The sequence below is a fragment of the Physella acuta genome, unplaced genomic scaffold (genome assembly GCF_028476545.2).
Source record: "Physella acuta isolate Inbredline_101_S28 unplaced genomic scaffold, ASM2847654v3 ptg000021l, whole genome shotgun sequence".
Classification (NCBI taxonomy): Eukaryota; Metazoa; Mollusca; class Gastropoda; family Physidae; genus Physella; species Physella acuta.
In genome coordinates, this window is record NW_026731541.1 from 580,919 (window position 1) to 607,696 (window position 26,778).

General features: G+C 32.6%; 1 protein-coding gene across 5 annotated transcripts; it reads left to right on the top strand.

The window, feature by feature from the left end:
* The first annotated feature begins 24 nt into the window (after positions 1-24).
* On the top strand, positions 25-25,377 carry LOC131940402 (acid phosphatase type 7). Of its 5 annotated transcripts, none has more exons than XM_059299035.1 (13): positions 25-147; positions 490-665; positions 5,286-5,483; positions 8,865-9,050; positions 9,465-9,490; positions 9,648-9,745; positions 13,324-13,389; positions 14,354-14,468; positions 14,719-14,832; positions 15,087-15,215; positions 18,198-18,269; positions 23,879-24,016; positions 24,635-25,376. In XM_059299035.1, exons 2-13 carry the CDS (start codon positions 563-565, stop codon positions 24,788-24,790), a joined length of 1,401 nt encoding a protein of 466 aa, XP_059155018.1. In that variant the 5' UTR covers positions 25-147; positions 490-562; the 3' UTR covers positions 24,791-25,376. The 5 variants fall into 5 exon arrangements, with proteins under 5 accessions (XP_059155018.1, XP_059155008.1, XP_059154992.1 ...); XM_059299025.1 differs by having other exon boundaries at positions 29-147; positions 472-665; XM_059299009.1 differs by having other exon boundaries at positions 40-198; positions 472-665.
* Positions 25,378-26,778: the final 1,401 nt, after the last annotated feature.

Genomic DNA, 26,778 nt, shown 5'->3' on the forward strand with positions numbered 1-26,778 from the left:
TTGCCTTCCGGCCTACGGATTGGACAAAAATAGGTCAATGGCCATACAGACGGAATCTGTCTTGATTTTGATTACTTCAATACTGATTACTGAATCAATACCCAATCAATAATAATAAAATATTTATATTCTAGTTCTAGATTAGAGGTCTAGATCTAGATTATATAATCTATAGTATTTTATCAATAAAATTTAGAGGCTAGTAGTTATCTAGGCCTAGGTCTTATATCATATAAATGATAATAGGGCTAAATACTACTTAAATAGGGCCTATACTATAGTTACTATAGCCTATAGTTAGTATAGGGCACTATGTGACTATACTATAGCCAGGCCTAATAATATTAAATATAAATAATAAATAGGCCTAGATCTATAATTTTAATTTATAATTTTATAATTATTATCTCAATATGATCATACTAGTCTAATCTCAATCTTTTGAATCTTATCAATCAATCCTCTTGACAGATCTAGATTTTTATTTAGCATTAGCTGTCTGTCTTCAGTTCAGTCTGTAGTTAGATCTAGACCAGTTCACTGGGACAAAAACACAACAAACATGCACTTCTTCAAGTGTTTAATGCTAAATGTTTTATTATTATGGAGCAAGAGTTATGCAATTGTTTGGTATGAGCCTCAACAAACACACATAGCTGTGGGAGGTACGTTTTTTTTTTTTTTAAAATTGCTCAATTTTAATAGAACTATTGTTTGTTTTCTATTTATTTAATATTTAATAACATTAGAATTAGTTATAATAATAAATTAATATTCGGCCTAATAATACAGGGCCTACTTAGTTATAAGTCAAGGCTATTTCCACAATTGACAACATTAATCATTGATTACATCACGTTCTCCGGCATCCCTTCAGGGGGCAATTTGGCGCCCCTGGCTCACCTGTTAACACTAAGGTGGCTACGTTCATTTTAAAGAGTGTGATATACTATTACTATGGATAAGATGGGGTAATATAGTCGTTCATTAAATCCAATTAGGTGCAATCACCAGTGCCCAAGCAGGGTGTGATTTGGCACCCTGAGTGATCCTGTTTGCACTATGGTACTTACGTAAGCAGAGTTTCTTCCAGGCATCTCAAGTCTACCGCCCCCCGTTTGATATGGAATTTATATAGAAAACATACTTTTATCAGTGTCCGCCCCCTGGAAAATGTTGACCCATCCCCCCCCTACAAAAATATCAATTGTTCCCCCCCCCCCCCCCCCCCCAGAGAAAAAAGTCTGGAAGAAACACTGTACGTTAGTCATAAGGAGAACCCTGCAATATTGACTCTGAGGCACAAACTATATAATGATTAAACTGAGCTAGAAAACAAGGTCATGCCCCAAAGAACTTAGGGTTGGGTAACACATTGATGAAACCCTCTTAATATTATCTGGTTAAACTTTCTTCTGAGGCAGCAGCAATGTGTTGCACGCTAGTATATATATATATATATATATATATATATATATATATATATATATATATATATATATATATATATATAATTGTATATATACACATATATATATATATATATATATATATGTGTGTGTATATTTATATATATATATATGTGTGTGTATATTTATATATATATATATATGGTTCCATGACAAATGATCTCAGGACAAAATATCTCAGACAAAATATCTTACGGACAAATGATCTCAGGAAAAATGATCTCAAGGACAAATGATCTTATGGACAAAAAATACCAGGACAAAATATATCAGGACAAATGATATGATGGACAAATGATATGATGGACAAACTATCTCAGACAAAATATCTCACAGCAAAATTTTAATAGAGGCGAGCTCTTCTTTTCTGCATTTTTACTATGTTCAGTTTTTACTATTGGTACTTTGTGTTCAACACCTGTGTTAAAATGTGCGCAACAGTCACTAAATAATGCCTGCCTTTACTATTTTAGCATTTATCCTTCTGAAATTAAAATTGAGCTGAAGTAAATTAAAATATGTAGATATTTTTAGAATTTAAAATTTTAAAATAAAAGCCCAACAGAGCTACATTGTTTACTAATTATTATTTAACTCTTTTTAGGTACCATAAATAGAATTTCAAATAGATTTGATAATAAAAATTAGTTAAAGTTGATTCGTTTATTAATTGTTATGGTCAGTTTAAATGAGAATGAATTTAAGTTTAGATGAAGATTGGGTAAGCATTTTTAAATTTTGAAATAATTAAAAATACACTTGGTTAATGATACTGCACCGTTAAGATGTTTAAGTTTTAAAAAACAAATTTTAGTGTTGCAAAGTATGGCTATTATACTGGGTGTATTTCCAAATTGTGTTAATTTTTCAAGTTAATGTGCACAATAGCTATAGTAGATTGGAGTTTGTGTTGGATAAGTTTTAAACTAGGTCAAATAAACTATTAGTAACCTGCTCTAAATTATTTTATGCATTTAGTAAGTTTAATTTGTGTTAAGACTTTAAGTCTATGTCTATATAGGTGCTATGTTTTAGATTTACACATTCAGCATATGTTAAATTCTGTTAAAATCTGTATAGGTGATATGTTTAAGATTAGGGTTCATTTAATTCAAACAGGTATTATAGTTAAGTAGGAAGTCCATAATTGACATCTTAGTCTTAAAGTAATTTTGTGGCTGTGTGTGACAAGTGTAAAGGGAAGAGGGAATAAGATTGTGTCAGGAGATTGACATTACCAACTTGTTAATTATTTCCTTCCAGTCAGTGCCAACTCCATCCAACCCGTAATTATCTCCCCATGTCAATTGCCCACTTCCAATGACCCACCGTTACAGGAATGGATATAGGTATAGGTATAGTTACAGGTATAGGTAAGGGATAGGAACAGCGACAGGTAAAAGAAAATCGGATAGGGAAATAAATTGGGGAATCTAGGGAAACTATTGGGATAAAGATATAGAAATTTGAAATGAGATAGGGGCAGAAAGAGAAACAGACAAGGATGGGATAAGGATAGCTACAGGTATAGATAAATGGTCATCCATTTATGACGTTCACAAAAATTTCGGATTTTAGACACCCCCATTGTGGACGTCAAAAAAAAATTTATAGACCTCTCAAAACTTACTACCAATTTTCTATCTCAGTAACATGTATTGTGTACCTATTTACTGATACGGTTTTATTATTTTCGATAATGTTTATTAGGCATAAATATTAAAAGTAGAATGTAGCCTGTGGAGTGAAAAATTAGTAGGTTTTATTTTTAAACGTCAAAATATAAATATTTTTTTTACATTTCAAGGATTTTCCTCATTACCAACCTAATACGCATGCAAAGTATTCAACCCTATGTGTGTGTGTGTGTGGGGGGGGGGGGTACTCGTTACACAGTATTATTTTCTGTACTTGTTGGATGTATTTTAATGATTAATATTAGCATTTATGAGATAAAAATCTCGCAAGGCCTCCTTGGATTTATGGATTCTATTCTGTTTACTCAATCGCTGGCTTTCCAAAGAGGTGCAGTCCACACGTGTCCACAAAGGTTGGTTTCCCCTTAAGTGAAAGCTATAGCGAAAATGAAATGAGATAGGGAATAGATCAGGAAATTGATAGGGATAACTATAGGGTAAATGAATTAGGATAGGGACAAAGATACAGAAAAAGCTATGTTTAAGATCATGATAGCAATAAAAATAGGTATAAGGAAAGGGATATGGATAGTGATATGAATAATTATAGGGATCGTTGTAAGGTTGGGCATTGGGATAAGGATATGTTTCTGCTTATAATTGTATTTGAGGCTGTGGTTAGGGTTAATGTAATGTATATTTTCTTTAGCATCCATATTTGAAAATAGACATTTAATTGAAAATTGTATATATCATACCCAAAACCAGGGCAGTACCAGGTGTATGGTGCTATTATTATATACATTACACAATCCTGAGATAATTTATCACATTTAAACTCTATCATGGTTAGTGCCATTTAATCATGATAAAATAATGACTAAGTGCAGTTATAAAATGTTTATCAAATACTTGACCTGTATAGCTTTCACCTGTACAAAATCAAATTATCAGATAAATGCTGAACTTAAAATCAGCTGACTTAATCTTATCTGAATATATTTTTTTATAGATGGAAGAGGAAAGTTGAATGGCAGTAAATGGTGACCAAATTAGTATCTATACTATAATTAAAGTGGCTTGGTAGATTTTCAGTTAGAGGGCACTTTGTCTTTGTCTTGGCTGTATTAAGTGCACTTCACTTTTTTTCATACAATTCTTAAGTTTGTTACCCATCAGAGACATAATAATGCAGTAGATTTAGTTCAATACAATACAGAACATTAAAAATCTATACTATGTAGCTGAAAGGAATGTGTGGGCAGAATATGTGCACTAATGAACCTATCAAAGTAAAGAAAAAGCTCTGTCTTGTTTGACATAGTCTTATTACTATTAATTCTGTGTATAAAAGAATAATGGGGGAAACTATAAAATGTAATTTTTATCCCAAGTAGGCCCCATTCAAAGGTAGAATTTAGAAGTCAAGCATTTTCAACAATTTGCAAGCAATTTTATAAATGCAGGCCAATGTTTTATACGAGATAACCCGTGGCATTTCATATGCCGCTATTTAGTTGTTTTATTTTCTAGTCTACTTTTCAGAAATTCATAATTTGTGAATTCGACAGTACCAATGCTGCCACTGAAAATATTTGCTTTAAAACACTATCAGTAGGTCGTTAAGGACGATACCCCCCCCCCCCTCCTTTCCCCCAACCCCTACCCTACACCTCCCCCTCCCTGTGAAAGCAGCCTCCTCTTAGTTACCTGCCCTAAGTTTAAAATCATTTCAAACTAAATTATCTGCCCCTAATAGCCATCACTAAACCCGCCTCTACAATTGTAAACATTTAGCATGAACCACAGCTAACCAGACCATGTGGGGGTGGGTGTGGTAGGGATATGCCTAGAGAGGAAGAGAGGGGGCTGCTAGCCGCGCTTACAGCTTGGTGTTTTCTATGATCTCCATGAAGGGAATTATATATATAGAAGATAAGGCCATGGGGAGTTTTTGGTCATTATAATTTTCCTGTGGGTTGGAGAATGAACACTATGCTTGAACGGGAATTAGATCAGACAGTACCCAATCAAATTCATGTGTTGTTAACAAGCATCCTACAATTTACTTTTATATTGAATTACTGTATATTTAGTATTGATAACAAGGATGAGGGGGTGGGGTGAGTTATTTGTAGATGTTCTAGTAGGGCCTACTAATTTTTTAAAATTTTAACAGATACTCCTGATCAGATGGTCATCGTATGGAGCACATTCAATGATACTGGAGATACTACTGTTATGTATGGTCAAGGTGGAAAATTGTCATTAGAGGCCACAGGGACAAGGACTAAATTTATTGATGGTGGACCAGAACAGAGAACACAGTTCATTAACAAAGTCGTCCTTACAGGCCTTATACCTGACACAGAATACTGTGAGTAGTTGAGTTACATAGCTTCTATAACTAAAACTGATTACATTTTAAAACTACATTAAAAGCAAGCTAATCAAGCAAATCTAATATTATTACAAGCTTTTTCTTAGGCCACAATGGTTGTTAAATGTGGCCAAATCTTGTAAGAAATAAACTGGTTTTATAAAGTGTAGGCCTAATTACTTTAAAAATGAGCTGTGTCTGTTGGTATAAACTGCAAACTTGTACTTGTAGGTCATATTTGATGTTTCTGGGACCATACGCAGTTTCTTACAGGCATCTCTCTGGGGGGGGGGGCCTATTCCCCCCCCCCCCCCGGAGAAAAAAGTCTGGAAGAAACTTTGACCATATGATATGACAGGGGACCAACTTTTAATTTTCCAAGTTTATATTGTTTCATCCTGTTGTGGTCTGTATGAGAATTATGAGTTAGTCCTGTCCTCTTTTCTATAAGTTGGACTACTTCTTATAATTCTTTGTATATTTCTTTAGGGCGTAGTGAAATTTCTGGCTGTTTTGACTTCCAAATTTTTTCAAGCTGGTCAGCAAACTTATTTCCATGTATCTTCTTCTTCTTCGTTCTTAATTATTAGTGTTGAAGGGGATCGAGATTTATCTGCCAGTGCGTTTGAACTCGTGACTTTGTTTGAATTTATCAACCATGAGCTTTTTGCCGACTCGACCATGCCTCCAACACAATTAAGCGTTACGTGTCAACTGGTTATGCGCCATTGAGGCCATTGACTCCGATTTCAGCCTGCTTTTCTTTTTGGATTTGCTTCCATAGCCTTTGTCCAACCAAGAACAAACTACAAGGCAGCAGTTGTTTGATTTTGGAGTTGTCTCTCCTAGAAGAGTGGCTGTCCCCAGCTAACGAGCCTCATCTGTCCGAGGGTTCGAAGTCTAGACCTTTTCGGTTTAGCAACCATGAGCTTTACCGACTCGACCACGCCGACCCCTATGTTATTCTCTGAACAGTAATAATTCATCAAGAAATAAAGTGTTGTAATCTCAAACCTTCAGCTAGAGTGTGATTCTTTATATGAATTGAATTTTGGTGCCAAAATGAGTTGTCCACAGCTTAGTGGCTAAATTTTAGGCTTGGATGGATACGTACACGACAAGTGTATGTATTTCGGTGATACACATCTGTCACATTAGTATTGAAAAATTAATTTACATACTACTGTATTAAATTACAAAAAGTGGTAACTTGATCATTCTGATAAGGTGGTGGTCACATTTGATGTTAACAAATTTGAGAGAAGACTAGAGAAACTATTACACTACAGAGCAGATAATTCTCATGTTGAGTTAGATCAAATATAAATCAAGTATTACACATTTTATCATAAAAACTAAAATTTAAAAAAAAAAAAATATTTGTTACTCCAGAAATCTCATAAATACAAACGATTTGTCACCAATATTTATGCAGAGATTCCTCAAGATATGAGTTTAATTTGTTCCGTAACTTGTGTGTCAAAATGCACTTGTGTGTCAAAATGCTTGTATCTCAACATTAATCCGTTCCAGACACCAAAATATCACCCCAGATATTTTTTATACTTGTTTTTTAAAATAAGAAAAGTATATTTATACATCAGAAATATTGTATAATAGCTTAGTATAGGATAATGCAAGGAAATAAACTGGTTTTATAAGTGTATTACTTTGAAAATCAGCTGACTTGAGCTTACAGAAATTACTGGTGGAGGCGTAGGCCCAGTAAGTTCACTTACTCACTGTTAAGATCTTCTGGTCTCTTTATTCACTTACTCATTACACTCTTAACGTGACATTCATCACTTAACAAAGAGCAACTTAAGTAATTGTCAAATAGCTCTGATACTCAATCAGTTGCTACTTTTTTGGGGTGTTTCTTTTTAACGGTTACTCAAATTTTGCTTGTTGTCAGAGCAAATTTTAGCTAAAATTTTATCTAAAAACTCTTGTATGTTAAACACTCATACATTGAGATACCCTTGTACTATTATAATACAAAATATTCATTTTCTTATTTTTTTATATCATTTAAAAGTTTGATGTAATAAACTTGCATAATATTAGTTTTTAGCGCAATTTCCATTCTGGAGAATTGCGTTTATTAACTCGTCAAGGATAGATGTCCGAGCTTTAAGTCGTATCTCCTCCTCAACGAAGCAATATCGAGGACTAGTTCCAAAAGCAAATATGTTAAGCAAGTTCCGAGGATGATTGTGGGCCAAAAAAATTCCTGGATTTCCTTCCTGGATTTCCCGGAAAAGCCAAAAAACCTCGAAAAAATGCAGTTTTTGGCCCATATCTCGACAACCAGACCACTTAGCGACTTGAAACATTTACCAATCGATTCCTGCCATAATTTAGAACAATATTGCCGAAGAAAGTTTTCAAAAATATCCTTTCGTTCGGTCACAAATTTTTTTTAAAAATTACATTATACATAATACATTACAGTACTATATAGCAAAGAAGGCAGTGGAAGGCGAGAGAGGACGAGGGTAAATCACGTGACCTGGCTGGCTTAGCAGCGAACTGCGCAAACCGCAGGCGAAGGAGGAGGAGCTAGGCCTAATCATTTTTCACATTTTTTAAAAACAAACTCGATCACTATCTATTTTTAGACTATTATTTCACCTCAAGGTTCTTTGGCCAAACAAACATGTCTTCCATGGAAGGTTTCATTCCTGATAGCCCTGGATAGATAATGTTTTAAAATTATAATTACTTTAGTTATTGGGTTATGGATAACAAGGAAATTGCGCTTAAATTGTCACTAGACTTTTTATTAACTTGTTTAGATTAATGAAGCTTGATAATTTATATTTTTTAGCTAATTAACGTTAATTTTTTTTTTAATAACAAAACATAAAACAACATTTTTTCCACTTCCTCTAATTTACATATGAGCAAATAAATCTTTACACAAAACACTAGTATACTTACTGATCATATAAACCACACTATACTGATAGGTACTGATATACGTGTGATTTAGTGGTATTTTCATGCGGAAATAAAACACATGAAGTTAATTTTATAATTTTTTTTTGTTAAATGCATTTTTAAACAAAAATTAATCCCTTTAAATTATGCATTTTCAAAATTATGGATACCTCAATTAAAAAATGTTGTGTTCTATGCCTAATTATACTTCAGTGAGTCATAAACATTCCCATAAGTAAATAATTTTCTTTTCCACTAACATGGGCAACACAAACAAATGTATTGAAAAAAAATATTCTCCAAGCAATTGTTTGAATAGAAACTAATAAATTAAAAGTTGCAATATATTTTTCAGTCATGTTATTGAACATTGTAAAGGAGATTTTAATGAAATATAAGTTTCTTGTATATTTTCACTGAGCTTTATTTTTCCAGCTTATGTAGTTGGGAGTAAAACATATGGATGGTCAGACTTATTTTCTTTTCGTACATGGCCTCTTGGAGAAAACTGGAGCCCTAGTCTGGCTATATTTGGTGACATGGGAAATGAAAATGCTCAGTCCTTACCTAGAATGCAAGTAGATGCTCTTACAGGGATGTATGATGCAATTCTGCATGTTGGTGTGTATTTTGTTTTACTAAAAATAATTTCCCCAAAAAGTGGAGACATTTTTTTTTATTTCAATGCTAAAATTTGATTGAATAAATCCAGTTGCAAGTTGAGAGAGTAATAAGTAAAGCAAGTCATTGAACATTAAATGAAAATAAAAAATTCCATTATCTTTTTAAGAAAGGAGTGTTACTTTATGATGGATTAAAAATTGTATTTTACCAACTGATGGACCTCATGTACCATTAATTTAAAGATTGTATGAGACATTTTCAGCAATCACATGTTCAATTTCAACAAATTAATATATAATATTAAACAATGCATTTAGTAAAGCAGTTTTTAAATATTCAGCTAATAATGACTTATTGAATATTATTATTAAGGGTAGAAATTGTTTTCAAATTAATTTTTCCCTACTCCAGGTGATTTTGCTTACGATATGGACGTGGTAAGTTTTAAAAACATACCATTTTAATTATCGTAGTTGTTTAGGCCCCTACACTAAAATAAATTCAATATGCCTGGACTGTTTAGCTTAACAGGATATCAGGCCTACTAGAAGTAAATCTCTAAAATTATAGATTATATGTTTTAATACTTTGTAGGACAACGCGAGAGTTGGAGATGAATTTATGAGACAGATTGAGCCACTAGCATCCAAGCTACCATACATGACATGTCCTGGCAACCATGAGCAGGCTTAGTAAGTAGTAAATATAAATACACAAACCAAACCCCCATGTTTAGTAAGGAAAAGTACTTTATGACACACATTTGAAAACTGGAAGTGTTAAGAGGATTTCTTTGAGACAACATTATCATTTTTAATTCTTAGAAGTAGGCCTTTAATGAAAGAAGTAATCAAACAAAAATTTACAACAATTTTTTGACCAATCTAACAATGACAAACGCTCAAGTCTTTTAGCTATTTTTAATTAATACTTTCCTATTTGTTGCACTGTATAATGATTAATTATAAAGACCAGATGAATAGTGAAAAATGTTTACAGAGAAAAACATGCAATAAAAAATGTTAGTCATGTAAAATGTTACATATTTTTACTTTAATAGTTGTGTACTTTTTATAATGGTTGCAAATAATTACAGATTTAAAACTACACCTCCCCCTCCCCATTTTCAAATGCCTGAAAGAATAATTGTCAACCTCCTTGCTCAACAGTTTTCTTAACCATCTGATAATAGTAATGTTTTTTTTTACAGTAGTCTATATAAATAAAAGACCAAAGTTGTGTCGTACAGGTGGGTGAGCGGCTGGTCATTGTCCATTAAAGAAATCTAAACGCGTGCACGAGAAAAGCATTGAGAAAGCTATAGGTTTAAGATTGGGTTAGGGATAGAGGTAGGGATATGGATGGGAAATGGGTTATGTTTTTACTTGTGTTGTGTTTATGGTTAGAGACTGAGTTAGGGTTATGTATATTTTCTTAAGCCTCCATATTTGCATATAGACATTTAGTTGACCATTTTATATATTCCCCATAATCCCCAAGTACATGCTGCTAGTCTATCTATCTATCTTCTATATATAATAAAAGCAATATATGTGTGTTTGTTTGTCTGTCCTGTATGCATTACTACACCTTTTATCCAATCTTGGGAAGTTGTCAAGAATACTCCAGGGGAGGTTTCTGCGAAAAAAAATTTCAAATTCACAAGGGTGATGCCGTAGTAGGGCGCGATTTGTTTTTTCTCTATATACGGCAGTGGCGTAGTGAGGAGGGGGGTGCGGACTGCACCGGGTGACACAAGGGTGGTGGGGGGGGGGGGGGGGGGTGACACCATGAGGTAAACCTGCTAATGATAAAGAAAACATGCTACATCAAGCTGTATTTATAACCAACTATAGATAAAAAAATCGTTAGTATTATATCTGAGCACAGTTTAAAGCAATTGGGGTGGGGTGGGTAGCTTTTTAAAGTAATAATTTTTTAAATACTTTTTTTACAATTTAAAAGAAAAACAAAAATCACAAAGTATAGCATTCGTTTAAATAAATATTACGTTATAAATTATATTGTGTATTGTACTGAAATTGTACAAATTAATAGCTAAAGTGAATTTAAAATAATATTTGATTTATACTTTTAAGGAAGCCTTTGCAGTTCTAAAAACCTTGTGAGTAATAAGTTTGCGACTACACCAATGCTAGCATGACATACAATTACTCAGACTGTTTAAACTTAGGCCCAAAGCACTACACATAACAGCCAATCACCAATTAATTAATCACGAGCCGATCCGCGGTGTATCATATGCCGCTATTTAGTTGTTTTATTTTCTACTTTTCAGTAATTTATAATTTGTGAATTCGACAGTACCAATGCTGCCACAGAAAATATTTGCTTTAAAACACTATCAGCAGGTCGTTAAGGACAATAATCCCCCCCCCCCCTCTGTGAAAGCAGCCTCCTCTTATTGACTTCCCCTAAGTTTAAAATCGTTTCAAACTAAATCAGAGGTCTCCAAACTTTTTAGCCCGAGGTCTTAGTTACCTCTCCTAAGTTTAAAATCATTACAAACTAAATCAGAGGTCTCCAAACTTTTCAACCGAGGGCCGCATTGACTATCAAATATCAGTTCGGGGGCCAGAGTTTCTAGCATGCATCTCTTTGGGGTGGCCGTAGCTTGGAGACCCCTGAACTAAATTATCTGCCCCTAATAGCCGTCACTAAACCCGGCTCTACGATTGTAAACATTTAGCGTGAACTACAGCTCACCAGACCATGAGGGTGTGGGGGTGGTAGGGATATGCCTAGAGAGGAAGAGACGGGGCTGCTAGGCTAGCTTACAGCTTGGTGTTTTCTATGGTATCCAAGAAGAGAATTATATATAAAAATTCTAATTTTCAAAAGTTTTTTTGAAAACCTAAGCAAAGCTAGGCAGTATGCCTAGTATATGTGTATATATATATCTATATATATATAGATATATTTATGGGGTTGGGGGGTGACACTCGACCTCGCTACGCCACTAATATATGGTATATAAAAATAAAAGTTGATTGCTGTTTGGCACCATTCATCCGATCGTCATCAAACTTCAGGGAGTTGATTAGAACACTCCAGGAGAGGTTTCTGTTTAAAAAAAAAATCTATTTTAATTTCACAAGGAAAGTGCCCTAAGATGGTGCGATTCTTCTCTGTATACAGTATATTGAGGGGGGGGGGGAAGGGGGGGTGAGCGGCCTCCGGCAGGATGCGATTTAGTGTCCCGGGTTATCCTGTGAGCTTTATGGTGCCTACGTTTGTTTTAAACATTGTGAAAGACTACACATAAGATTGGTTTTTAGAGTCGTTCACTAAACATAAACATACGTGTCTGCCGTTGCCCCGCAGGGTGCATTTAGGCGACCCAGGCTTTTTTAGGTGGTACTGTAGGAAACCTATGCCCCGATACATATGATCCAAGCGCAAGCAGTGTTTGCATTTAAATAACTCAGTATTTGTCTTTCTTAGCCACTGTTGTCAGCTATAGCATTTTGGGAAAAAAGACTGTAGCTAAAGTAAATGACAGTCAACAGGCAACTTTTATCATTATCTGTGTCACTTTTTTACTAGTGGCACAATATCCAATTGAGAGATAATTTTTTAAAATAGTTTCATCTAAAAAAATTAGTCATTAGTTGCAGAACTACTGTCATACTAACAAATTATAGTTTTACTGTATTTAGTATTTATTAGAAATCTTCTTTTAAAAGTATTAGGTGTTACAACTAACTTTTCCTACTGAAACCGATGGAAACCAGGGAAATTTAAACACAATTGATGATCAGCTTATATACATATATATATTAAGGGGTCATCGATTTATGATTTCCACATGGTAGGGGGGAGTTAAAAAAAATTGACATTTGTGGACGCGTGTGGGGGGGGGGGGGGGGGGGTGGGTTGGTCGGGTTCACATGTTGAACTTATGTCGAAGTATTAACATTTTGAAACAAACATAAAATTCATATCCTGCATGTAAAAAGTGAAATTAAGACGACATTGTACTTTTGATATCCGAAAGTCGAATTTTTTTGGACAATATAAATGAATGACCCCTTATATATACATATTATATAATTAAAAGCCTGATATATTTTTTTTGGGGGGGGGGGGGGGGGGGTAAATTTTCATTTGGGCTAACTCATCCACTGCAATTATTTGTAATCAACTAGGCCATACATAGATTTTTTTACAAATCAGTATCATGTTCATATTTGTAGTTTTTACTTATAAATTTAAATCATACTATCATAATATTTTTTTTAAATTTCAGCAATTTTTCAAACTATAAAGCCAGATTTTACATGCCAGGGGATTTAAATAAGCGAATGTATTATAGGTAAGTCTTTGTATATTTCAAGTAAATCAGAAGAACAGTGGGAATAGTCAGAAACTCTGTACATAATAGTAATACCGCAAGCCAGTAAATGCCTTTTCAGAATTGACACTCCATTGAACAGATGGATTAGTATTCATCTACTTCTTACACCTAAGTGTGGTTATAGATATCTGCTCTATTCCCAGCTGCTTTAACTTTCCACAATGCAATTCATGCTAAGAGGTTTGTAGGTGGTATAAAGTCATTTGCTCCACTTGACCCAGTCATCTCATATTCCTAATTAATCTACATCAGAATTTCCCAAGGTTGGCAATATTGCCTCTGTGGGTAGGTGCACGGGAATTTTCCAAAAAAGCAATAGAAACGGTGATTTCATTTGAGGGATGTTGGATGAAGCAAACATTTTGTGAAAGTCCCAAGAAGAAACTTACCTGTGCTGAAACAAAGAAGAATCATACAAGCTTGTGTTAAATTACACAAATTTGTTTACATATTAAAGAACCATATCTGTTTCTACAGATAGTTGATTATAAAAGCAAACTGTTTTAAAAATATCTATATATCTAGAGCATTTCTAAAACTTTACTTATGTATCTACTGTATTTATTAATATCCTCTGTAAAGAAAATAAGTTATTGAAATAACTTTTTTGATTATTATTAAACTTTATCAAAATAGTCTATGTGTACATATATACCAAAAAGACGTACATCAAATTTTTGAAATGGTGAATTATTTGAACATATTTAGATTTTTAAAAGTCTTTTCATAAAAAATAAAATTTTAAAAACAAAAGTATTTTAAAATTTTAAAAATATAATCTATTAGAACTGTTACCATTATGTGACTATAATCCTGTAAGTTTTTATTGAATTCGCTTCAACCATCTTAGAGTTATTTTGATTTTAAAAGTTACACAATTTACTGATGTCCCTCATATTTGTCAGTAATTTTTTTTTTCCAGTTTCACTATGGGACCTGTCAGATTCATTGCAGTATCTACTGAATTTATCTTCTTTCCTCAATATGGTCTGATTCCAATTGTTGAGCACTACAAATGGCTGGAGAATGAATTAGCTGTAAGTTCCTTAGAGTGATTATTACTATTGGACTAATCCAGCTTTGCCACATTTTTATATTAACATTATTAATTGAAATGCTGTGGATGAACTAAAAAGTTCAAACTGTTACAAGTAATCACTGAAAAAAACAATTTAAAAAAAAATAGTTTAAATGATTACATTTTAAAATTGTTTTTAAATTATCTAAAAAATTTACCATTTTAATGAATGAATGTTTTACAAAACATTTTCTGAAACATGTCTAAAGGAAGCCAATAAACCAGAGAACAGAGCCAAACAGCCATGGGTAATCACTTTTGGCCACCGTCCCATGTACTGTTCCAATGATGATAATGATGATTGCACTCACCATGAAAGTCTTGTAAGAATGTTTATTTACTAAAATTTAAAATCCAAGAGCTAGCTAGGTTTTACGTTAGTAAATATTTGTTTAGCTTAGGATGTATATTATCTAGATTATTTTTATATATCAAATATTTTCAAACTTTATACTCACAAATTACAAATATTAAATCTAATTGAAATTTTTAAAAAATAAATAATTATCTTTTCATCTTTTCATCATCTTCTTAAAATATTTTAATGAGAATTTTATTATAGCATTTTTCTTTCAAGATCCGAGTTGGAATCCCATTTCTTCACCTGCTGGGGTGGGAACCACTATTCTACAAATATGGTGTAGATGTTGCTTTATGGGCACATGAACATTCCTATGAGAGACTCTGGCCAGTATACAACAGGGAGGTAAGTACTATAGTGGATAATCAAGTTTGATTAAGATTGATCATCTCCCCTGTAAAGGCTGATAAAATTTTAAAATCAGCCAAAAAGTTCTTACTGTTACATTTGTAAGTCTATATTTAAAGGAACTTCTTTAAAAGTGGGCATGATTTCGGCTAAATTGTCATTAATTGTATCATAATTCAGTTCCATGGTAACATCGTTCCACTAACATAAACAGAATCATAACAACCGATTCTTGATGTAATTCTTTTTAGATAATGATTTCGCACAAGTTACTTGGGTAGAAGATCGACAGTAAGCTATGTTTTTTACACTAAACAAATGGTTGCATGTTTGACCAAAGAACTTGTATTTTGATTCATGGGTCGGCTCGTGATCATTAATAAACCCCAGCGATTATAGTCTCGGATGGTCTTTTTAAAAAATTTCAGATCTCCATATGCTATGTAATTAAGATAATTGTGGTAATAAAAACTGAATTGTTTGTTTTTGTCGGACGTATTTTTTTAGTAATTTCAGTAATTAAACAAAAATTGTTAAAAGCAAGGCAAGAACGATATAGTTTTTTTGCATGCTAAGGAGACATAAACAAACACTTAATAGGCTAGCATAAATTATAAAGATTGTACCGCACATGCTGCAGTAAAGTAAACAAGTTAATAAAAAGTCTAATGACAATTTAAGCGCAATTTCCTTAATTAATTTTTTGTGACCGAACGAAAGGATATTTTTGAAAACTTTCTTCAGCAATATTGTTCTAAATTATAGCAGGAATCGATTGGTAAATGTTTCAAGTCGCTAAGTGGTCTGGTTGTCGAGATATGGGCCAAAAACTGCATTTGTTCGAGGTTTTTTTGGCTTTTCCGGGAAATCCAGGAAGCAATTCCGGGAATTGTTTTGGCCCACAATCATCCTCGGAACTTGCTTAACATATTTGCTTTTGGAACTAGTCCTCGATATTGCTTCGTTGAGGAGGAGATACGACTTAAAGCTGCGGACACACATTCATCCATCCATCCATCCATCCAGAAATGACGCATTATTAAACGCAATTGCCAGTATGGAAATTGCGCAAAAAAAGCCATCCCAGCGCGTATGTTTTTAGATCAACAAAGAAAAGACAATTGTAATAAGAACGTCCATATCTCGGCAACCAGACCACTTAGCGACTTGAAACATTTACCAATCGATTCCTGCCATAATTTAGACCAATATTACCGAAGAAAGTTTTCAAAAATATCCTTTCGTTCGGCTCGCAAAAAAATTAATTAAGAACATTTAAACTGAGCATCGTGTAGGCCTAGGATGATATTTACTACTTTTTTAAACTGAGCATCTTGTAGGCCTACTCATTAAAATAAAACTATTTCTGTTGATATAGGTTAATATAGTTGTCCTTTTTTTTAACTTATTAATTCAAACGTTATTTTTGTACCATATTAATTTATTTATAATTTATATGAGAGTGATAGGGAGTTACAATTACAAGGTTTTGTTTCGCTAGGCCTAATCATTTTTTCACATTTAAAAAAAAATTAATTAAGGAAATTGCGCTTAAATTGTCACTAGACTTTTTATTAACTTGTTGTTTTTTTTTTACCTCAGCGACCAGCTTAGTGCAGGTCTGCGCGGGTAGGGGCTTATTAAACGTTGTACCCTGGTTCTCATGGTTTGGGGGTACTGGTCCACTTAAAATATAGATATAGAAACCGAATCTGAAATTAACCTAGTCTTTGGAGGAATCAGGGCTGCACATATGAGAACTATGACGCAATTCAAACCTGCGCATTAACTCCAAGTCTAATACTTACATGGAATTTCGTCAACCTAACTGAAATAGTACTCAAGGTATCTTTTTTTACAGACACACATGCGCGCGCAGACATACCAATTTGTAAAATTTAATTTTTCGGACTCGGGGAGGTGTAAAACGTCTAGGTTTACACGATTACAATATGCCTTATATACTTTCAAAATCTTATTTAGAATTTTTGCTCGTTTACAACAATACTTCCTATGTAGTAAGCAATTAAACCCTTGCTTCTCCATCCACAGTCCTCCTCCAGGACTCTTTAGAGCGCACGCTTGGGTTTTCCAGTCAGGGCATAACCGATCCATTCCCACTTACGGGCTTTTATGTTTCTGTCTATCAGCTGGTTTTTTTGTGTGTATGTGTGTGGGGTTTTTTTTTTATGAATTGCCCAGTTTGCCGTTTGACCTTTTTTTCTGGTCATATCTCTTTAAGATTCGTCTTTGGGAACTATTAAGAGTAAAACGAACCTGGCATACAATTACACATATCAAGTTTTCGTATTTTATATTCTTTTGACCGACTAGTCAGAAATGAAGAGTTACACTATTCGTAATTTGCGGCGGGCAAAAATGAGAGTTTTTAAAACTCGACTATTTCAGGCCAGAAATGAGTTTGAGCCTATTACTGTGTGGTTTGTAGTCTCATGATGGATATACTTTGCTATGAAATAGGTTACAGGGTTTCATTTATAATCTAGTGAGACAGTGCACCATCAAACCAAAATGGCCCCGTTAAAACGACCCCGACAAATCGGCTCCCGACAAAACGACCCAGTCGAAATAGCCCCGACATTTAGGCTTCCGACATATTGGCTCCAGACAAATAAGTCGTATGACCACTTTCGACATAACCATTTCGTCCATCCTTCCAAGCACACACAGTTCCTACCTCCACTGATGGGTGAAATACACTTTCATGAACCACCAACAGCTATTCCTTAAAAAAAATAGAACTCTTAACATTAAAGTTGCAGCTAATTGAAAATTATGTCGGGGCCATTTTCACGGTGCACCGCCTCAGACCTGAAATTTAGTTAAAGAACGGGGGAAATTTAAAGTTATAATATACTAGAAACAAATTTTACATGTCTGAATTGAATGTTTATATTTTAAATCATGATATATCTGTTATTATACCACAAACTCATTAGGTTTCGATTTTTATTTTAGGTTATGAATGGAAGCTATGCTGAGCCATACACTAACCCAAGAGGACCCGTTCATATCATAACTGGGTCTGCAGTAAGTCATGGTTTTTTTCTGTCGACTACATACACACCTAATTATTACCATTATCATGTTGATGAATGGTTTTGTCTTCGCACAACAGAACTTAGGAGGTCATCCATAAATGACGTCACGTTTTTTTGACGATTTTTACCTCCCCCCTCCCCTCCGTCACAAAAAGCCAGACCCCCCCCCCCCTAAAATGACGTCACACCTCAGCTTACAACCCCCCCCCCCCCCATAATTGCTGTAGAATTTTTCTTAAAACGAGTGTGACGTCATTTATGGACGACCCTTTAACCGGATTTATTATTATTATTATTTTATGTTTTTGCTGTAACGCTAACGTTTGAATTTGTTATGTTTGCGTAGGTACGTCAAACTGATTTTTTTAAAAGTCCCTAGAGCTTTTTAAATGTTGCAAGGTCCAAAAATCGAGATTCTATCATTCCTATTTATTTTAAAATGTTTTTAACTTTTTTTTTGATAACCTAAAAAGTGCCACATAAACTCAATTTATTGAACTCAATAGAAATACACAGACAATAGACCCAATTTTTTTTTTACACTTCAAGATTAGGAGCTACATCATTTAAATTAATTACAATGTGAAGTGCTTTTCTCCTTTTTATTAAAATTATAACGAGGATTAAAGAACCACAGATTGTGTACATTAAAACAATGGTCATATAGCCTATATATATATATATATATATATATATATATATATATATATATATATATATATATATATATAGGCTATATCCTAATATATAATTCCCCATGTGCGCACTTCTCTCTCTCTCTCTCTCTGTCTGTCCGCAAAATATTTTCGCCGGATATCACGTCAGAATCGGCAGCGATATATGGATACCTTTATACGGACTTTTGTTGAAAATAATATGTTAGATGTTTTAAATGTATAACCACAATTTTATGTAAAGAAGAAAAATAAAAAATAAAGGCGTATTCGAATGTAGAGAAACAGTTTTTTTATGCAACAGGAAAAGCGTTTATAATTGTGAAAAAGAATGCATAAAACAGTGACGTCACTAATGTTTATACAATAACTAATGACGTCATCTGCCGTGTTTAGAATAAAAAGAAATGAACTATTTCATTCAAATTTGATTTAAATCTACGTACGCTATAAAACTTATACAATACAATTTTGCTCGGGCTAAACTTTAAAAAAATTCTATTAGGATTCTAGATCTAGAGATTCTAGATCCAGATCTAGATGATCTAGATCTACGGAAAAACTAGATGTAGACCCTACCTAGATCTAGAATCTGTTAAAATAAAACATTTCTATACTAAATTATTTCAGGCCTTAATTACTTTATTGAAATCTGTGTTTACCTATGCAATTTGCTAATCTCTATAATATATAAAGCAAAGTTGTCGGGTGCCCGGCGCTTCAAATTTGGCAGGATCTTGCCTTGGGGCGACAGAACACGGGGACCAGTTGGCCAAAAAGTCTACAATGAGGGGGTCAAAACTGACCTCGACTGACCGGCGCCTTATATGAGCTATAAATCGGAAAAAAATGTCCACGTAGGAACCTCTTCATAACTCCTGAGGTCGTAGACCGACCCTCGGGCGAATTAATTAAGCTTTCAAATTCTCAATGTTTTCGAAAGCCTAAGCGAAGCTGGGCAGCATGCCTAGTATACATACATATATATATATATATATATATATATATTCAGCGGTGGCAGGAATAATACAAGGGTCACATATGGAAATTGTTTGTCAAAATAGTTTTAGGCTTTTGAACAAGTTGCGCATTTAAAAAAAAAGGAAATTATTTAAAATACCTCGGTCAGTGTTGGTGTATGTTAAAAATATGTACTTGCATATGGTTCTTCAATTGAGTTTGCATACATTAAAATATATTTGCATAATATATACAATTACGGGGGCTAAAATTCATTTTTTTATTTTTACATAAGTATTTTAACAGTCGTTCTTCACAACTATAATTTTTATATTTATATGTGCATACCTTGTTTTTTTTTAAAGTTATAAAAAATTCTGACTTCATTTTTAAAGTACAAATGATTTGTCGGTATAGCTGTTTTTTCACGGATATTCTTTTTTCAAGAGATTATTTCCAAGTAGTAGACTATTATTATAAATACACATAGTTAAAACAGTGATACCAATCTTCCTCCACCGCACTCTCTATTTGACGACTCTAATATTTTACTTCATTTAGCCTAGTTAAAGTTGAAATTATTCACACAAAAATAACATGCAAACTTGAAAAATTGTCGGTTTTATGGTAAAAATAAATTAAACTTCGCACTATGTAGTATTTTGCCTTAAATCATTGTTAAAAACGAAACTATCCATGATCTTCTTCGGTTTTTCTATTTTAAACTAGATCTATACCCATACATGGTTTACACCGGCAACGAAAAATTAGAGTAACCTCTGTCAGAAACAAAATAAAATAATTGAATTGAGCAATCAGAAAAACCGCTACCAAATTTAGTAAATTGGACAAAGCTGAAAATTAATTTATATATATATATATATATATATATATATATATATATTGTGTATATGTCTTTTTATTTGTTCTACTAACGTCAAATTAAAAAACCCTGGCAAGGAAGAAAAAGGTCATTTTCTGTGTGGTTCATTTTTGAAAATGCTACCTAAAAACGTATACAGTTTCAAAATTACTTAATTTTTTTTATTTGCTTTGTTGTTGTTGTTTTTTTTACATTGAAAAAAAATTAATGTGATGCAAATCTTTTTTTTCTTCTTTTTTTTTCTTTTTTTTTTGTTTTATTTAGCATTCCAGTAAAGGCTATTCAGTATTGCTTATTTTATAGATATGTATATATATATATATATATATATATATATATACACATATATATATACACATATATATATATATACATATATATATATACATATATATATATACACACATATATATATACACACATATATATATACACACATATATATATACACACATATATATATACACACATATATATATACACACATATATATATACACACATATATATATACACACATATATATATACACACATATATATATACACACATATATATATACACACACATATATATATACACACACATATATATATACACACACATATATATACACACACATATATATATACACACACATATATATATACACACACATATATATATACACACACATATATATATACACACACATATATATATACACACACATATATATATACACACACATATATATATACACACACATATATATATACACACACATATATATATACACACACATATATATATACACACACATATATATATACACACACATATATATATACACACACATATATATATATATATACATACATATATATATATACATACATATATATACATACATACATATATATATATACATACATATATATATATACATACATATATATATATACATACATATATATATATACATACATATATATATATACATACATATATATATATACATACATATATATATATACATACATATATATATATATATATATATATATATATATATATATATATATATATATATATATATATATATATATATATATATATATATATATATATATATATATATATATATATATAGCCTAATCAGGTTTCCAACATTTCTGGGTGGAATCAGGGATATCTTATTGGCTCGAGTCTGGAGGCTGCTTGAGACTTAAGCGATTAATTATGCACAACTACAAAAATAACTAGTAGTATCTCGATACACGTTTAATTCGTTCCTTAAGAATCGTTCTTTGCTCGTATCTCAGAGCAGTTTTCTCTATTGAAATCTATTAAAATGTCATTAGTTCGTTCCAGTCCCAAAATTTCACCCGTTATTTTTACGTGTTTAAAAAAAAATAAAGCTGTAGTAAACCATTAAAACTTTCTCGTATATTTTTACATAACAGTAAGGGTGATGGTACTTTCATGCAATCCAGATATAGAAATGTTTTTTATTAGGTTCTTTATAATACTCACATTTTTTGAAAATAGAATAGAGAGTAGAAAAAGGTATAAAGTAATTTCTCACCAAATTAACATAAACAATGTGTTCATAATAGAGCGAAAAATTAGTAGGCCTACTTTATAAAGAAACAATATTTTTTTTTAATTAATTAAACATCTTATAAAGTCACATTTTGTGTCACAGTGCATTGTCATCGAGTCTCAACCTAAGTGAAAAGTTTTGAAGAAATCGGTCCGGTAGAAGTTATCTGTTTTCAGAAATTGGAAATAGCGTAAAGTAATACTTTCGTTCACCGAAAATCAATTAAAATTTGAATCAAGGGATTAGGATTTTATACCTATGTCTAAAATTTTGTCCACATGGCTGAAGCGGTACTCAAGTTATCGATAATTTACAACACAGACATAGAGAATTGGAAGTCACTAAAAATGGTATAAGATTTTTTACTTATGTACGAAATTTCGTCTGACTGCCTGGAACAGTACTCATGTTATAATCTTTCACACGGAAATCGAGTAAAATACTATTTCCGTTAACCAGAAATCGTTCAAAATTCAAAAAGAAGCATGCGCATACGATGTATTACTTATATATAAAATTTCATCCACCAAACTTAAACAGAGAAATCGGAAGTAATTACCACTTCCGGATATCGTTCGGAAGTTGATACAAAACTACAAATTCGATAAAATACCTACACATTAAATTTCGTCAACATAACTAACGGTACTCAAGTAATCATGTTCAGAGACACACACACCAACAAAATTGCCAAGCCCAGTTTTTCCGATTCGATGACACCTAAAACACCGCGATTTTGAGATATCTGGATTTATCATTTGTGCCCGAATAAATAAAGTCAACTATATCCGTACATGATGAAGTAGTGTAATACGGTAAAAACTGTCAAACGTTCATTGTTGTTTTTTTTTTTTGCACGATTACACTGCTTCCTCTATACTTCTATATGAAGTAAAAAGACAAGTATATTTATAGTTATAATTTAATATATATATGACAAATATTACACAAAGAAGTAAACTGGTTTCATAAAGTGTATTTACTTTCAAAATGAGCCCACTTGAGGTTACGTAAGATGCTGGTTGAGGAGCTTCACTTTCTTCACACTCTTTGTTAAAGCTGAGCTCTTCCTGTTTCGTTCACTAATTCACTTATTCATTACATACTTTATTTCATCCCTTAACATAAAACATCGAACAAAATTGAATCTAATTGTTATTATGATCTGTTGCTTTCGTTTAATTTTCATCACTGCTTTCCTATTGAAATAACCCTGTGCAATGAGTTTTTTTTCTCTCTCTTTTAAAAGTGTCATGAACGAGATCCGATACACATTCAGCTGCAACTTTTTAGTGGTGTAACTTTTCCTCGAATTTCCGTTAATCAACTGGTAATCAACCCTGAATCTCAAATTTTGCTTGTATGTCGAAGCAAATTTTAGCTCGCTCGACAGCCCATATCTGGACACTAGTACCTCGAGGTACTACTGTATATATATTTAATAAAATATTTGCCGTTATACATGTTGAGCCTTGTGTTTTCATGCTTAATTTTCAGGGTTGTAAAGAAAAACATGACAACTTTGATAAGAAAGTTGATGACTGGTCTGCCTACCGCAGTGATGATTATGGTTATACCAGAATGAAAGTATTTAACAAAACACATCTTTACATGGAACAAATTTCTGATGACAAGGTTTTTAAAATCTATTTTTAAAGCAATACACTTACATACTATTATCTTTTATTATTTTTTATTGACATCCGTTAAAATGTATCACCCCTTGTAGCTGAATGAATAGATTGTCAGGCTCATTGTTAATTAAGTTAGTATGACTAAATGAATTAAAATCTGTTGTCTCAGTCAAAAAAAAGAAATAATCGGGTGTACAAAAAATTAGATGTTCTCTTATGACAAATTTTAAAACTGAAAATCTGAAATCTATTTTCTATCTCGATCAGCAAACTAATTACAAGTTCACCCTCTTAGCCCGCCCCCCCCCCCACCCCCCCCCCCCCCCCCCCCCCCGTATGATCCTTTATGATTGCTGTAGTTTTTGTTCTACTAGAAGGTTTACAATTTCAGTTATTTTGATACACATCCACACACCACTCCACTCCACACATATTTGAATGCAATCCACTTGCAATCCACATTTTCAACATGACCTTTCGGCTAAAATATTTTCTCAGACGTAAAATCATACTTATTAACATGCTTAAAATGTGTGTGAATATTTATATATTTATCAATGATTAACATTTAAGTTTTCTGAGATAATTGTTAGAATTTTAAGTTAATTGTATCTTTCAGGGTGGAGCCATCATAGACAAATTAATGATTATCAAATCCAGTCATGGTCCTTACACTGATTATCCAAAGCCAGTCAATATTATGGGAGATCCTTTGAAAAAGCTCTGGAAACAATGGAAATACTTTGCCAAAGAACTCAAAGACATCCTTCCATAAACATAAAAGCAAATATGTTTTTACTTGGCACTATAATTGTCTGAGTTTTTTATTTGTTAATACTTATACTAAAACCTTTCAGCCGATAAAAATAATTTTAGTGTAATTTATTTATTTTATTTAGTAAAAAAAATGATATAATAAAAGGGAAACATGGGAACACAAATTTTTGTGAAAATATTTAAAACATAGGCCTACTTTTTGGTAATAAAACGTGTCCAAATTTTTTACAATAAATTAAAAATGATATACAAAACTGTCCACAGAATATAAATTTCTATTATGATTTTAAAAATAACTGATTTATGAAACGTTTGAAAGTGAAAAGATGAGAAAAAAGTATATATTAATTCAATGTTTTTTTTCTTTTAAAATAAATAACTTAGTGGTATGTACTAATACTATGCAATGTTATGAGTATAACTTTAAAGGTTATGTAAAAAGAAGCTTTAAAGAAAATATTTTTAACCGAAAGATTTTTTTTGAAATTTTAAAGTAGAAAAAAATAACAGATTAAAGAAATTTTTAAATTGCCTTTAATATCAGTATTACCACTCAACATTCCATGAAATTTTTGTACAATAAATAATAGAAATACTTTTATTTGTTCCTGTTTTTTTTCTTCTTTCAGTTATAAAATTAAATGAAAATGACTGCTATTTGATCTGGGAAAAGTGTTTAAAAAAAGAAAAAAAAACCCCAGAAAGTTATTGGTTTATACAGACCATCTAGTCTTGTAGGTGTTGAGATTTAAGGTCTTGATGATGTCTTAAGGTGACGGCATGGTCATATGGTAGAGGTTACCTCCGCTAACCTAAAGGCTCGTTCAGTGTTAGATGGGAACCTTATGTTAAAGAAGCATAGTGTTGACCACACTGTCCTCCTAAATGCTGAGGTAATTGGAACAGATTATTAAAAGTCTTGGACACTAACGGGAAAGATTAATGATGTTTAGGAGTTAAAATATTCCGTAAACGAACAGGAAACTACTTCTGGCGAGGGTGACAGAATAGCAGCTTGTTAGAGAGGCTATTGTAGGGAAAAAAGACATGGGAAAAAAAAACCAGAAAAAGACAGAAGTCACAAATGTGTATTTGCATGAGATTTGTTTATACTTTTATGAATTAAATATTCAGAAAGTAAAAATCAACTTACGATTCATTAAATGTAATGTAATTTGCGTAGGTTATATAAGTTTTGTAATATTTATAACACTAAATTTAGTACGGCAGGTTTTATTACGTTATATAATTTAATATAGTGTTGCAAGCTTCTCGGTTTTCTTTGGGTTTTTTTAAATACTAATTTTAAATTTGCATGAAATGGCATAAAGATTGTGATTTGCTGTCGTCGACTCATTGCAACAATAGTTCATCCACATTGTTATAACTGCTGTGTTCTATATGTGTACCACAGTTATGCAGTGAGAGGGTACAACTACCTGATCCAATACCATCTTTCCATATCACTACCATTTGATTATGTTTAGCTATGCTACAGTATATCTTGAGACACGACGACATCAACGCTTACGAAGGATTTGACAGAATGACATCGGTTACTAACTCTATTTATTGCACAATAAGAAATGGACATCGGACAGCTTGGATAAACGATACTACAACTAGACAACCTAACTCTAACATAACACGGACAAGACTAACTTCAATCTTCTTCCCTGGCAACAACGAACTCACACTAAAACGTCACTTTCTTGCGTACCGCGTCACACACTCACTCGTTCAATATACGGCCACACCATCAATCATGCGCACCCATTGCCCTAGTCAAACATGCATCATAACACACATGTACTGCCTACATTTATCAAGCTCATTACTTAACAGAGCATAGGATCAAAACAAAGGCTGTAATTTGACGCAAATCCTCAAGAATACACAATATGGACGGCAATGCCGACTGAGGAGAAGCCGGCAATGCAAATGCCTACGGCGACAAATGCAAAACACAATGTGCCTAAATTTCGT

Bases quoted from the DNA above. Each gene is read 5' to 3' on its own strand.
- LOC131940402 (XM_059299035.1), top strand. From the start codon at position 563: ATGCACTTCTTCAAGTGTTTAATGCTAAATGTTTTATTATTATGGAGC. The intron at 9,051-9,464 runs GTGTGTATTTTG...TCCCTACTCCAG, and splicing joins TGATGCAATTCTGCATGTTG to GTGATTTTGCTTACGATATG. The intron at 13,390-14,353 runs GTAAGTCTTTGT...TTTTTTTTCCAG, and splicing joins AATAAGCGAATGTATTATAG to TTTCACTATGGGACCTGTCA.